Raw genomic sequence first — 14,075 nt, forward strand, 5'->3', positions numbered from 1 at the left:
ATGACTACCCTCATAGTGGGAGGGCTCCGTGTTGTGGCACAAAAAAGACTTAAGAACAATGGATTGTCGGAAAATAAATACTCTGGGTATACCCAGCTCTCTGTAGTAGTCCGTGTCCTCACAAACCAGCCCCATATTTAAAGCTGCTGTAGGTAGGATTTGAGATGGATTCCCCCCACCAATCAGGGAAGAGATTCCCTGATTGGTCAGAAATTAGCAGGGACAGTCTAGAATATAAATTGGCTCACAGGCAGAGGCAGTCAACCAGAACAGATGTTGTCCAGGGTCGCCCACAGCTGTCTGTAGGTGAGGCGGAGGGCCGCCCTCTAATTGGCCGACCGCCTCTACAAACAAATTAACTTTTCAAAAAAACGACGACACATCACGTCCGTTCATGTCTGCACCTGAATACAATTTGACATGAAATATAGGCCAGCATTAGCCTAATGTACCATCATATAAGCGTATATAATAAACCAGGGAGCACCAGTTTATCTAATGAGCACGGTATTCAAATCAGATCATGACCAATCCCATATCGATGTAGAGAATGTAGAAGCGTTTGACTATCATAACTACATATGAATGATGCATTTTGGGGTATAGGACAAATGCAGCATTATTACATTTTGCAAAAGAGCAGAAAGGCACTTGGCATATCGGGCCCCAGCCGGGAGAAACATTCTCACCAGGCGAGTGAGTGTGTGCATTATCCCTGCCTGATGTGATCTGTGTTTATATCGCCCCACAATGGGCGATCTAAAGACAGTGAAAGCGAAAGACAGTGGTCCAAGTCACCGTGGCTCCAGCGGTGTTAACTGCTAGAACCTGACTGGGGATCGGATCTCTTTTTTCCACACTTAGACAGCATTGTATCGGCGTTTAAAGTGCTTATTAGGGCTGCTCGTTTATGGGAAAAATCATAATAACAATTATTTTGGTCAATATTGAGATCAGGATTATTCAAACGATTATTTTTGAGTTTGAAAACATGTTGTATTTATTCAGCATGTCTCTCCCCAAAAAAACTTTGTAATTGAGAACTTTGAATTTCACCTTAAAAAAATACACAAAATGGTCGAAAAGAAAATGTTTCAATCTAAAATGATATTTTGATATGTATCCAGCTGTTCTGCCCTTTCTATAAAACATAAAAAAATAAAATAATGATAATAATATTTTACTTATGTTTTTGAAAAACTAGATTATGTTAATTTTGTGATCGTTTGACGCTAACAAAATTCGCAAAATTCGATCAATTGCCCAGCCCTAGTGCGTAGGCATATTAATTCCCCGCTTAAGATCCCTTTATTACTCAGGCTCAGCAAGATTAGTACAGTAAACATGCACAACTCGTATTAGAGACAAAGTTATTGGTTGTTTTGGTTATTATAACTTTTATCTTTTTTTCATGGACGTGAAAATAAAATGAAATGAAGATTAGATCGTTTTAGGGTATATCCCTAGACTATTATCCGCTTCTTTCCTCTGAGGCATTGTCTTCCAATCAACTTTTTTCTGTGGGAAAGATTGTTCTCACAGTGCATTTAACTTGCTGATACCGAGTAGATGGCATTTCTAGAATAAAACAAAATGATATCGCTATACCCACAGCACCTTTAATAGGATCCTCCTCTCCAGAAGCAATGGTTACGCCTCATCCCGACAATAGAGATAGCAGCCAATCACAGTTGAGTATCGAGTGTGAGGCTGAGACCGAGGCCAGTCCCTTCCCTTAGTGGAACCTACGAAGCCACGATACAACATCTATGTTTAGCGTTGACAATCATGTCGTGGAAACCAGAGAGCTCAGAAGAGCGCCAACGTAAAATCTTATATCAACCATAACATCCCCTCTCCTCCATAAAATCTCCACCATAACAACTTCTCCTCAACAATAATAATTATTATATCAACCATAACATCTCCTCCAGAACATCTCCACCATAACATCTTCTCATGAATAATAATTATTCTATCCACCATAACATCTTCAATCAACCATAAAATACTCTCTTCCATAACATTATTCTATCTACCATAACATCTTCTATCAACTACAACATCTCTTCTTCTCAGTAAGATCTTCTCCAGAACATCTTCCCTTCAGAGAGGAGTGAAAAGGAGATGAAAAAAAAAGAGGAAAGAACAAGCGATTGAGTCATCACTCGGACATTGAAGGGATTTAGGGATGAGAAGTCAGGAGAGAAAGGAAACAGACTGTAGCTCGCTTGCCCAAATCTCATGCTGGCGTTTATTTTGAAGACATAAACATGTTTTATTCAAAGCTGTATCTTTTGTATCACAGGGGAGACGAACGTGTGACAGATTTGAAAAAAGCTGATAGAGAGAAAGGCAACGTGACAGCTTGTGTTTGAATGCCTTTGATGTGTTGCCATGAAGACTGTGTGTGCATGCGTGTGTGTGATGTGTGTGTGGGGGTGATTTTATGCGTAAGGAAGAAGAGAGGAAGATGGAGCCTTTTTGTGGTCACTCTGAGCCTACGCGAAGCTACCATCAAAGTGGGACCTCACAAACCAATCAACTACTACACACAAACACACACGAGCACGAACGTACGGACGTGTGTGTGTAGCACGGGCGTGGCTCGGTCTAAAGAAATTAGTCTCAGGTAACATCAGCACAAAAAAAAACATACTTGCATATTGACTTGGGTATCACTAAATTTCAGTTAAGGTAAAAAAGGTTTAGCAAAGATATCTCATACCCCTCTGAAGGGAATAGCATACTGTCAGTAAAACATTGGTCAACTCTTGAGCTTTTGAACTTTTGCCAGGAGTCGCACATCCATTACTGTGGCAACCTGAAAGCCTGCCCATCGAGTTTATTTTGTGCTTGCTCAAAGTGTGTGTGCACCGTAGCGCACGGCTACAGCGGCTATAAACCTTTAACAGCTAGAGCGTTTCATTTCCACCATCAGCAAAACCCACTTCAAACTCGACTCCAGTTTCCAAGTAGTTGTCAATTGCTCTATTGAAAACTCTCACAATCACAAATCAGATCCATGACACAATCTATCACATCTGCATCTTCTGAGAGGGAGAGGGAGGGAGGGAGGGAGATAGAGAGAGAGAGAGAGAGAGAGAGAGAGAGAGAGAGAGCCAGAGCGAGAGAGCAAGAGAGCGAGAGCGAGAGTGAGCGAGAGGGAGAGCGAAAGAGAGAGAGAGAGAGTGAGCGAGAGCAAGAGCAAGAGAGCAAGAGAGAGCAAGGGAGAGCAAGAGAGAGAGCAAGGGAAGGAGACCTTTAATCATCCGCTTAACTGCGCATCCATGGCTGTTTACAGGTGTCCCTACCTGTAACCATCTATGTTGAATGAAGTTTTCAACTTGAGAACACCATGCACCACTCTATCTGCCTCCTGTAAAAACCAGGCTGTGCTCCAGATACTAACACACACACACACACACACACACACACACACACACACACACACACACACACACACACCTTTTCAACTGGCCTCTAAATCCCAGATAATCTTTTTTTATTTTCTCAGAAAGTACAAAACTCCACTGCAGCAGATCATAAATCAAGGCTTCTTTCTTCAGGGGATCCATTTATGTGGTTGGTTTAAAAAACAAGGTCTTCCTCGCTGCTATGAACCCTGGAACCACAAGGTCCCGTATGGAGAACTCCAGCCCCACCAAAAACCACATGGGGGGGGGGGGGGGGTCTGGAAGCAAAGGTTACCGCGGTAACCAATCCCTCTTTCTGTCCAGAGAGAGACCTGGGCCGACCTGGATCAGACGGAGGACGTCACAAAGCCAAAACCACGACATGGCTGACTGTCTGGAGCTTACCGCGCCACACAGCCTGGGAACACTCATGATACTTAAGAGCCTGTGTTGTTTAAAGATAACACACACAACTGAGCGCCATTTAAAGTGTCGCTGAGGGTCGTGCGCGTCGTGTCAGATGGTCATGTGATAGCCTCCATGATGTAAAGCAACGACAACCAAACGGCTTGCATTATAACGCAAAATGAACAAAAACTAGAAAGGCAAGGTGTTTGCTCATTAAGCAGATGCTTCTATCCAGAGACTTAGAGTGAACAACAGAATTTAAGGCTTATTAAGGAAAGGGGCATAGCGTTTATCTCAATTGTTTCTACAGGTAAGGTAGCAGACTTGGCGGATCGAACCCGGTACCTTCCGGCCCAGTATTCAAACCCCCAAGTCCCTAAACTAAAGGATCCTGACTTATGTGGTGGCTGTCTGAAACACAAATAGGCCCATTGACTGCTGTGTACTTCGGCCCACAGTGCTGATAAGAAATGAGCATCATTGATTAAGAATGACCTTTAACCTGTGAACTTTAACCTCTTCTGGTGATTTACAATTCCCCTGGAAATACTAAACCATACATCACAGCTGCGCACCCGCACATGTGTACAAAGGCATTGTGCCACAGACCTCCCCCCCTTAGTTTTATAATTAATGGACCAACCCCTGGTCTCACACTGAACGGAAGGAAATGCGCTCATGAATATTTACAGCTGCCACCAAGGAAATTGAAATGTACAAAACACACGGTCTCGGCCCTCGCGCCGTCAAAATAGCATCAAACTCCACAGAGAGCACAGATGTCTTCATCACACGGATCAGCCTGTGTGTGTGTGTGTGTGGGTGTGTGTGTGTGTGTGTGTGTTTCGGTGTGTGCGTGTGTGTGTTTCGGTGTGTGCGTGTGTGTGCGTGTGTGTGTACGTGTGTGTTTCGGTGTGTGTGTGTGTGTGTGTGTACGTGTGTGTTTCAGTGTGTGCGTGTGTGTGTGTGTGTGCGCGCGCGCGTGTGTGTGTGTGTGCGTATGTGCAAGTAAGTAGATATGATTTCCCCTTCCCCGGGTGAGATAAACGCCAATTAATAAAGAAAATACAAAGGACAAACAATATTCCAATCAAACTCACCGAGAATCCCGCCCAGAAGGGGCACGAGTGTCGGACCCGGGGTGACGTGGTGAGAGCCAATGCTGCGAAGCTGACGGCCAGGATGAGGCTCCCCAGGACCATCTGAGCGACCCCCAGCGCCAGCATGATCCGCGTGCGGGTCCTCAGCTCCCTGAGCCGGGAAAGGCTCCGGGACAGCGAGGCTGGGCTCAGGGAGCCGGCGTTGTGGTTCCCCCCGCGGGGTAACGCGTTCAGCGGCATGGCACCCCAAACTTCTCACCGCTGTACCTCCAGTGGCAGTGGAAACGTTGAGATGTGACTAAATACAAAGAACGCGAGGTCAATCTACCTGGGGGATGTTTAGAGATCACAGGGACACGATATAGGGTGTCCCAGGGCTGTCCGAAATCGAACCAACGTCTCGCTGAAAGGGGTTTCAGGGTAGCCTACCTGGATGTCCCGAAAATCCCTGAAAGACGGAGCCGTCGAATCACTGTGGCGGTAAAAGGTGAGTGAGAGACGCGCTCTTCTTGGCGCTAAACCCAAACTACGGCAAAACCCCACAGAAATCTCCGCAAATCAAGTCGAAGGGATAGCAAAAAAAAAAATATTCCCCATACTCTGGATACGACCTCCCAAAGAAAAAGCCCATTCCTCTAAGTGGCGGTGGAAGACCATGGCTCAGCCCACCACACAACCTTGCACCATTGTTAGTCTTGCTGATGCGGGGGTTTTCATCCGTGTGTATCCCACGCTTGAACGCAAATCACAAAAACCGTCCGAATGGCTTCAATAACGGGGATCCGGCATCGCGTACATCCGAGTCTCCATCTTTTGGAGGTGGAAACATGGTGAGAGTGTCGTAGCGTGGTGGCGAAAGGTTTGCATAGGCGACGCTGAACCCACACACACACTAGCTTTCCTCGGGGAGGGGGGGTACACGCTGCTGATCTACACGCGTTGTCACATTGCGTATTGGCGCTGCTGCTGCTGCTGCTGCTGGGCTGTTACTACGATGGGAAGTGATGATGGTGTGTGTGTGTGTGTGTGTGTGTGTGTGTGTGTGTGTGTGTGTGTGTGTGTGTGTGTGTCCACTCTGGAGAAAAAAAAACACGGCAAAGGTAAACGAGGGAAAATAACGGTGTAATACCGTTTTGTACTCATTCGTCCCATTCAAAGCACATTCGTGGCATCAAGCGATCGATTCGGTTGCAGCTTTTTAGGATATGGTTCATTCCCGCGTATCAGCAATCTGGGATTTAACCGCAGAGCGCACCGCTGCCTCCGGTCGCTCTTTGTAGTGTTGGCCCCGAGCGCCCAGGTAAATCAATGGCGCACATTGATAGGACTTGACGCGACTGCATAACCGCAGCTGAATTGATCCAAGAGTTTTTAAGATAAAGACCAAAAACGTCAAGCTCCCGAAGATTGCCCGTCGCTCTCTGTTTAAGACAATTACAACGCCTGAATTATCCATCCACCAGATACGATTCGCTAACCCAATCCCATTTATTTTGTGTATTTGTGGCCACACGCCACTTGACTTGTGAGACACTGACGGAAATAGGCCTGGCACAGCAGTGTTGAATTAACACCCTAGAGAGGGGGCAATTAGATTCCTAATGCGAGTCAAGTAAAAGATTATTCTCCATGCTCGTAAATTTTTCTCTCGAAAGATACCAACACTCGATTGAAGAACATAGGCTATCTTTGGTTAGCTTTTGTCTCCAACGAACTGTATATTGAACATTAGTTCCGTAATTTCTTAAACTTTGAAGAATGGACAGCGAATGTGCACCATCTAGCGGCGACTGCTGGATAATATCAAAGCGTAATTGCGCACTGCCGTCCCATCACTTTGGTCATTAATTATAAATATGAAGCATAAGCATAATAGGTAAAACAACCACAGATTAGTCACAAAAGATTGCTCAACGGGGAAAAACGTTTGTTACTTTAAAACATTTTTTATTTATTAATACAGTTGTATAATTAAAATTGTGTCGCAAAGGAGAACAAAAAAGTCAGCCACACGTGAGAGCTACTATTCAGTTAAAGCAGTGTTATATCTAAACAATGAAACAGTACTGCTGTGCCCATCTTCATATTTTGTCTATTAGTACAAAAATACACATAAGGGCACACAAAACAGCATCCAGTATCCAGTATCACAAATCAATAAATGTGGGAGGGGGGGGGGGGGGGAGGGGACATTTGAGAGATCCACAGCCTAGTTAAAAATAAAGTTTTAAAATGTCCTGAATCAGAGCACTGTGCTGTTGTTTAAACCAGAGAGTTTAAGCCATCTTGTGAGGGTTATTTTGGGTGAATATGCTGGTACAAAATGTTGATCTCTCTGGTTGATACCCTAGGAACAAAGATGCCCAGCTTCACCGTCTCACTATTCCCACTTCAAACTGAAAACGTGCTCCCTAATTTTTTCTTTTTTTTTTTACAAAAACTAAATACAAAAAAGTTCATTTACAAAGAACCAAGGCAATTTGCTAGCATTCTGTACAGCCACTTGTGTGGTTATGTTTCGTCTGAAGTAATATGCATAGCAGATTGAGAGCATACCGTTTCAACCAGTTGTCAACCAGACTTTAGTGCTAAAGCCAGTTTCACTCACAGTGGCTTCACAAAATGGCAAAAAAATAATAATAAACAAACTTCATTTCACCATAAGAACTTAGCTGTTTGTTTTGTAGTTTGTTTTTTTTTTTTTTTAAAGGTCACTAATCAGATAAGGCATCACTGCTTAATAATGTGTAGAAGAGAGAGGGGGGTGATGTGTGAGCGAGAGAGAGAGAGAGAGCTAGAACGAGAGAGAGAGAGAGAGCGAGAGCGAGCAGGTTGTGGACCTGAGTAAAGCACATGCATCCCGTCACAGCAGTACGACACCACACCATAGATTCTTTTTTTCATTTTTTTTCCACCAAACCTTCAGCAAAAACAAACAACCTTCTACACCAGAGACATGCACATATTACCCAAAATCCTCTTCCTCCTCCTTCTCACCGACCAACCGGACAAACAAAAACCATCACGCGGGTTCACCGTCTTTTCTTTTCTTTTTTTTCTCTCTCTCTCTCTCTCTCTCTCTCTCTCTCTCTCTCTCTCTCTCTCTCTCTCTCTCTCTCTCTCTCTCTCTCTCTCTCTCTCTCTCTCTCTCTCTCTCTCTCTCTCTCTCTCTCTCTCTCTCTCTCTCTAAGACGCTGGCAGTCGGAGTGGTGGAACAGTGGTGGTGAGTATTTAGTCAGCTCTGTCGCTATGAGACAAGAGTTTCAACAGCCGCGCACAGCTCTGGTCTAGCTAGTCAAGAGTTATAACTTCTGTTAATCCAAAACAATATAAAAATGTTCTATATATACTGTAGGCATATATATGGTGTAGTAGATACACGGTAGTGTGGAGTAAGTATGTCCTTTCGGGGCGCGAACAGGTTATTAGACGTCGGCATAGCAAAGTGTTCCGTTCCTCCGTAGCGACAAAAAGGGCGGGCATGCATTCCATCCACAGTTAAAATGTACAGTTTTTAAGGGTTTATTTACTTTCTTCTTCTTCTGCTTCTTTTTCTTTTTAAACGTCATGACTTCAGGGTGGGGTTTAAAGGGGCCCCTGTAGTCAGTGGGCCCCTGCCTTCTGCCACTGGAGCCGAGATCATCCATGTTCTGATATGCGACAGGCTGGCATGTATGTTTGTGTACTTGTCTGTTTTTATATGCGTTTTCTTGTGTGTGTGTGTGTGTGTGTGTGTGTGTGTGTGTGTGTGTGTGTGTGTGTGTGTGTGTGTGTGTGTGTGTGTGTGTGTGTGTATGTTTGTGTATGTCCGTGTGTGTATGGGCATGTGTTTGCAAGTCCTTGTGTGTCTTTGTAGTGTGAATACATGTGCGGCTATAAGTGCATCTCTGTGCGTTTATATATGCTTATTTGTATTTATATACTTTTGTGCGTATATATGTGTGTGTGTGTGTGTGTGTGTGTGTTTATATCCATGTGTTTGTATTAGTGTGTGTGTGTGTGTGTGGTCATGTTTGTGTGCATGTGTGTGTGTGTTTGTTGAGGGGTCCCAGGCTGCCGGTTTGAATCCCGGGGGGGGGGGGTTGACATGTGACTCAGAAGTGGTCAATGAGCACAGAGACACAGTTGGCCCCCACCAGGTAGTTGGGGTCCCCTGGGAGAGACTTGTTCTGCCAGCTCTTGGGGTCACCTGAGGAAAGACAATGACATTGCGTGAGCTGACTATGAGAACACTAGCAGAAGGACACAGTCGGGAATCATATAGGCTTCAAACCCTAGGACCTGTTCCCCTTAAACGCAGTAGGAATTAACACAGCATTCATAGTCATTACCTGAGAATGACACACTTTAAACCGGGTTTGGTTATATTCGTGGCCATCTTACCTTGAGGGGCTTGGTAATCTGGTTTTAATGTGGAAAATTGAGTACTAAAAACAAAAAACCATCCCTTATTCTTCTCCCATGCAAGGCTCAAATTAGTGCAGCACTACTGCTTTCTTCTCAAATCTCAACTGGCCAATAGGATGCAGGTAAACACCGGAGCATGTGAATATACACCAAGCAAGAATACACCTTGATGTGCTTATTGTGTATTGAGTCATTTAGGGACAATCAGCCGGAATAGGCAGTTAAGTAGTCTCTATTTAGACAGTGAATTAGGCTTCCTAAAGTAGAAGGATGAGTCAACCCAACCAAACACTCTGCAACTTTGGATTTTATGTGTCACAGGCGTTTCTTGATGAAGTGAAATCAACTCTAGAATAAATAACAATATTAAGCAATAAACGGTAATATTTTAAAAAATTCTCTTCAGCATTAAAGTAATTTACTTGTGGTAAGATGGTGATAAGAGCCAGGAAGGCGTGACATATTAATTGCCCGAGAGACTGAGTGAGCTGAACCGTACAGAACCATCAATCACAGTCTCAGCCAATCAGAAAAGGGTTCTTTCCTTCTGGTGTGGGTTATTTAATAAGCATTGTCTTTAATAATATCAGCAAACCAACGTCTGTATATTTTAGGAGCGGGTTCCATTTTCGTCTCCGAGTGTGTGAGGACTGAGTTTGAACGAAGAGCATTGATCCTAAACGCAACTTGGAGAATGGACAGCTTCCGCCAAACTCCCTGTCAAAAGTCGAGATCAAAGACAACAAATAATTAAGGATACTCTGACGCTGTAACATATCCAAGTTATGACTCAACAAAAGAGCCCAGTTTGTCTGATCTCCAGATTCACCAAGCGCACCAATCAGACTCGGTACAGATGGAGGCAAGGGAGGCGAGAGAGAGAGAGAGAGCGAGCACAGTTGAGGGAAGATGAAGAGCGAGCGAGAGATAACGAGTGGAGGAGAGGCGTGGAGCAGAGGGGTGAGGGGGAAATGAGTTACGGCACAAGAAATGGGAAAAGGGGAGAGGGAGTTTGGAGGAGCAGAGGGGAGGCAAAGTGGAAACGTTAGCAGGGGGAGACGTAGGGACACAGAGTAAAGGAATGATGAATGAGTAGAGGAGGGACAGAAAAAGGTTTTTGAGGAAATGGGTGCAGAGGAGGTGAGCGAGAGAACGCAGGAGCGGTAGAGACAAAAATAAAGTGAGGAGGGAAAATTAAATAGGCAGAGGAGAGTAGAGTGACGATGAGCAGGGAGAAGAAATGTACAACAGCAGAGCAGAGAGAGAGGAGAGGACAGAGGAAACAAGCGATATGGGGGAGAGTGGGGCAAATGACAGCGCAGAGAGTGAGAGTGGACAGAAGAGAAAGATACAAAGTGGCCGGTCTCTTAGTAAGAGGATTAGGGCATCGTCGCTCGCTAATCCCCCCCGGGCGTCCGAGTGGCAAAAACACAGCGTTTCTGCCCGACGTTCCCTTTCATCGTGTGTCGAGTCTCATCCACTAAATGAGGCTCATTAGCCTGCTAATCCCCGCCGCGGCCGCTAATGCTAAAAAAGACTCTAATCGTTAGCCGGACCAAGACCTACTGTCCCCCCCCCCCGGGGCCCATCAGGCTCTTCTGTTGTGCCACTTCTCATCTTCACCAACGCCTCCTGTTTTCCCCTCCAACTCTCATCCACATGATCGATCTCTCTCCTCACCACCTCTTCTGTATTCATTTGTTCCCTTCCTTTTATTTGTTGTGATGCGTGTTGAAGGTTGTTAAAGTCCAACCGTGGACCTCACCGCGCATCGCTCCATCGTCAGGGCAACGACTGACACGAGTGACTATTCTAGTTCTTAAAATGAAAAGGTTTTCACGCAAAAGTATTGCATCGTGTGGACACATAGCTCGGGTCGTTTGGAGGCCATAGTAGTGACGAGTTTGCAGTTATGTGTGTTTACATGCAGGGATAGTTTTCACCACCTGTGTGTTGAGTGAATACAAACAGAAAATCCACACTTCTGTCCAAAAATGCAGCCCTGAACGGGAATTTGGACTGATGGACGTACTGCTTCCTGTTCACACAGGAAGCCAACTGACAGTGATCGATCGGTGGTCTGTCGGTGACCGTTGACTTGCTTTTGACATCTATGTGGAAATCCAAATCATTGTTTGCAGCTGAGGGGCAATTCATTTTGATTTATTGCTAGGCAACATTGTTTTTGGAGGATTTTATTTGTTGATTGATCACGTCATCACAGAAATAATTTCTGCGGATCTTCAGACTGTCTGGGTGGCTTTGGGAGAATAAACCCTGGCAGAGGTGAGGGGCATGCATGATGAGGACGTGTGTGTGTGTGTGTGTGTGTGTGTGTGTGTGTGTGTGTGAGTGTGTGTGGTGATATCTGAAGACATGCAGGTTAAATTAAAATCACCCATGAAACAGTTTGACCCAAGCTTGAAAACACCCAAAGAGTCTGATCCAAAACAATATCAACACAAAATAGCAAGAAAACTATCCTAGAGGGGGGAAGAAATGGTGAGTTAGAGTGAATGACTGAGTGTGTGAGTAATGAATGAGTGAGTGAGTAATAAATGAGTGGGTGAGTGAGTGTGAGTGAATTAATGTGCCAGTGAAGGAGTGAATGTGAATGCACCAGCAAATAAACAGAAACCAAAATCATACGTGAACAGGCGGATTTCCCCATCGGCAGATTCTCCCAAACAGGTACCAAAGCAAACGTTCGTACCTTATCTTGAGGTAAATACAACGTCCTCACTTTGACACCGTCTTCCCTTTTACCCAATGCTGGGGAGAAACCAGGCCGATGGGGAAATCCACATGAGAGTATAACAAAAGCAAACGTGACCCTCCACCCATTTCATTGGTCCCACAGCCAACCCAGAGGAGCCCAGAAGAGCGACAGAAAAAGGACGGCGTACCCGACGAGGAGTCGGAGGATTTTAGAGCAAAAGACCAACCATCGGGGGTCATGGACGCGCAGTGGGGCAGACGCAGCTCCACCGGCTTCTGGAACTTCAGGCCGTGGGGGCCGCACATCACCAGAGGACTGAGCAGGGTCTCCCCTGGAGGAGAGAGGAGAGCGACACGGAGAGTCACAGCCGCTGCTAGGCACAATGCACGCACTATTCGCACACACTGCATGTAAAACGCACACGCATGGAAAAAAAATACACACACACTGCATGTAAAACGCACACGCATGGAAAAAAATACACACCCGCTGCATTTAGAACATACACATACCGCATGCACAACATATACTTATGAATAACACACGTATAAGTGCCCGTACACAACGCTATGTATTCCAGAACTAAGAACAAGTGTGTGTGGGTGCTTGTGTGTGTGCGTGCACACAGAGAGCTCCTGAGCAAGCTGTGACCCCCTGAGCTCCCCGGGACCTTGCACCTCCTCACCTTTCTCCTTGTCGAGGGGCGGCAGGATGCTGTTGTCCCGGCACACCTTGAAGTAGATCTCCTGCTCCACGCCGTCGGGGATGGCGCCCTGGGGGATGATGATGCTGACCCCCGTCTCGATGGAGCTCAGCACGCCGCCGTTGCAGTTGAAGACGCCCCGCGCCGTGGCCACCACCGTGTGGCCCTCCTCGTCGCCCTCGTCCTCCAGGGCACTGGGACTGAGGGGGGAGAGGGAGGGAGGGAGGGAGGGAGAGACAGAGGGACAGAGAGAGATAGAGCGAGACAGACACAGACAGAGAGAGAGAGAGAGGGAGGAGAGAGAGAGAGAGAGAGAGAGAGAGAGAGAGACAAAGACAGACAGACAGACAAAGATAGAAAGAGCGAGGAAGACAGACAGTCGTTTTTCAGAGAGAAATTATGAGAGATGGAGAAAGTAGGGAAGGAGACAGAGAAAGGGGAGGAACAGAAAGTTTGAGAAATAGAGAGAGAAAGAAGAAGAGGGAGAGGGGGAGGTTGAGAAGAAATGAAAGAGAGGAGGTAGAGAGGGAAAGGGAGAGACAACATGAAAGGGAAAGCGGGAGGTTGAGAGCAATTGCACTTAATCAACCATGTTTGTTTATAGCAATTGCTGTGTTTTGATTGCTTCAATTAGTGTGCTATCAAAAGGTTACATCATCTGGCCCTCAGACAGCCAATCAGAGAACAGCATATGCCGTGACATCTGTGTTGCTATATGATGTCACAGCGCATGTGCTTTGAATTCTAATACTGGCTATTGTGTCTGTATCTGAAACAAATCAAGTCATTTAATTTGTTGCATGCACAATCCTAAAGTATGAGAGCAGTAAAATGACTCATTCGTTTTTCGGACCCGCTGTTATTCTTTGGGCCTTACAGTATGGTTAGAGTTATGGTCATAAACCAGTTTTGGTTCTGTGTCGCGTTTACGTCCGCGGACCAATCACAGCCCCTTGCTGCTGCATCGCCTCAACGCAAGGTTACTATTTTTTGGGAGGCGCACGTCTGGCCCTTGCGGTGGACGCAAGGAGGGTCCGCAAGGACGTAACGGGTCCGTGAACCCCCTTTGCGTCGTGTCAACGTCCAGCCGCAACTGAGCCTTAACTCTAAACCTCTATGCTGCACCGACAACCAGGCTGGGTGGGGGGTCTCTGAGGCCTCACCTGACGGGGATGGCCTTGGGCACGGCGTGGATGTTGTTGGGCTGGTACTTGGAGCGCTGGTCCATGGTGCGCGTGAAGGTGTCCAGGCCGCTGTCCTGGTCCGTGTTCTGGGACGGAGGAGCCACCGGGACCCTGGCTGGACTCGAGGTGATCTGGTGA

The 14,075-nt window shown here is 46.0% G+C and overlaps 2 protein-coding genes across 4 annotated transcripts in view; both read right to left on the bottom strand.

The window, feature by feature from the left end:
* fam189a1 (family with sequence similarity 189 member A1) overlaps positions 1-5,164 on the bottom strand; it is a gene marked incomplete at both ends in the record, with an annotated part of 58,864 nt that extends 53,700 nt beyond the window's left edge. Inside the window, one exon of the mRNA XM_079736361.1 lies at positions 4,925-5,164. Coding sequence (XP_079592487.1) covers positions 4,925-5,164 — 240 coding nt within the window. The remainder of the gene's footprint in view (positions 1-4,924) is intronic.
* Positions 5,165-7,611: 2,447 nt separating this feature from the next.
* Positions 7,612-14,075, bottom strand: part of LOC307075738 (tight junction protein 1-like) — a 53,456-nt gene continuing 46,992 nt past the window's right edge. For all 3 annotated transcript variants that reach the window (XM_079736424.1, XM_079736425.1, XM_079736423.1), the window contains 4 exons: positions 13,917-14,068; positions 12,736-12,953; positions 12,277-12,381; positions 7,612-9,113 (listed from right to left, as the gene is read on the bottom strand). In XM_079736424.1, coding sequence (XP_079592550.1) covers positions 9,019-9,113; positions 12,277-12,381; positions 12,736-12,953; positions 13,917-14,068 — 570 coding nt within the window. In that variant the 3' untranslated portion in view covers positions 7,612-9,018. The remainder of the gene's footprint in view (positions 9,114-12,276; positions 12,382-12,735; positions 12,954-13,916; positions 14,069-14,075) is intronic.

The sequence above is a fragment of the Pollachius pollachius genome, assembly GCF_949987615.1.
Source record: "Pollachius pollachius genome assembly, chromosome: 5".
In the NCBI taxonomy this organism is placed as follows: Eukaryota; Metazoa; Chordata; class Actinopteri; order Gadiformes; family Gadidae; genus Pollachius; species Pollachius pollachius.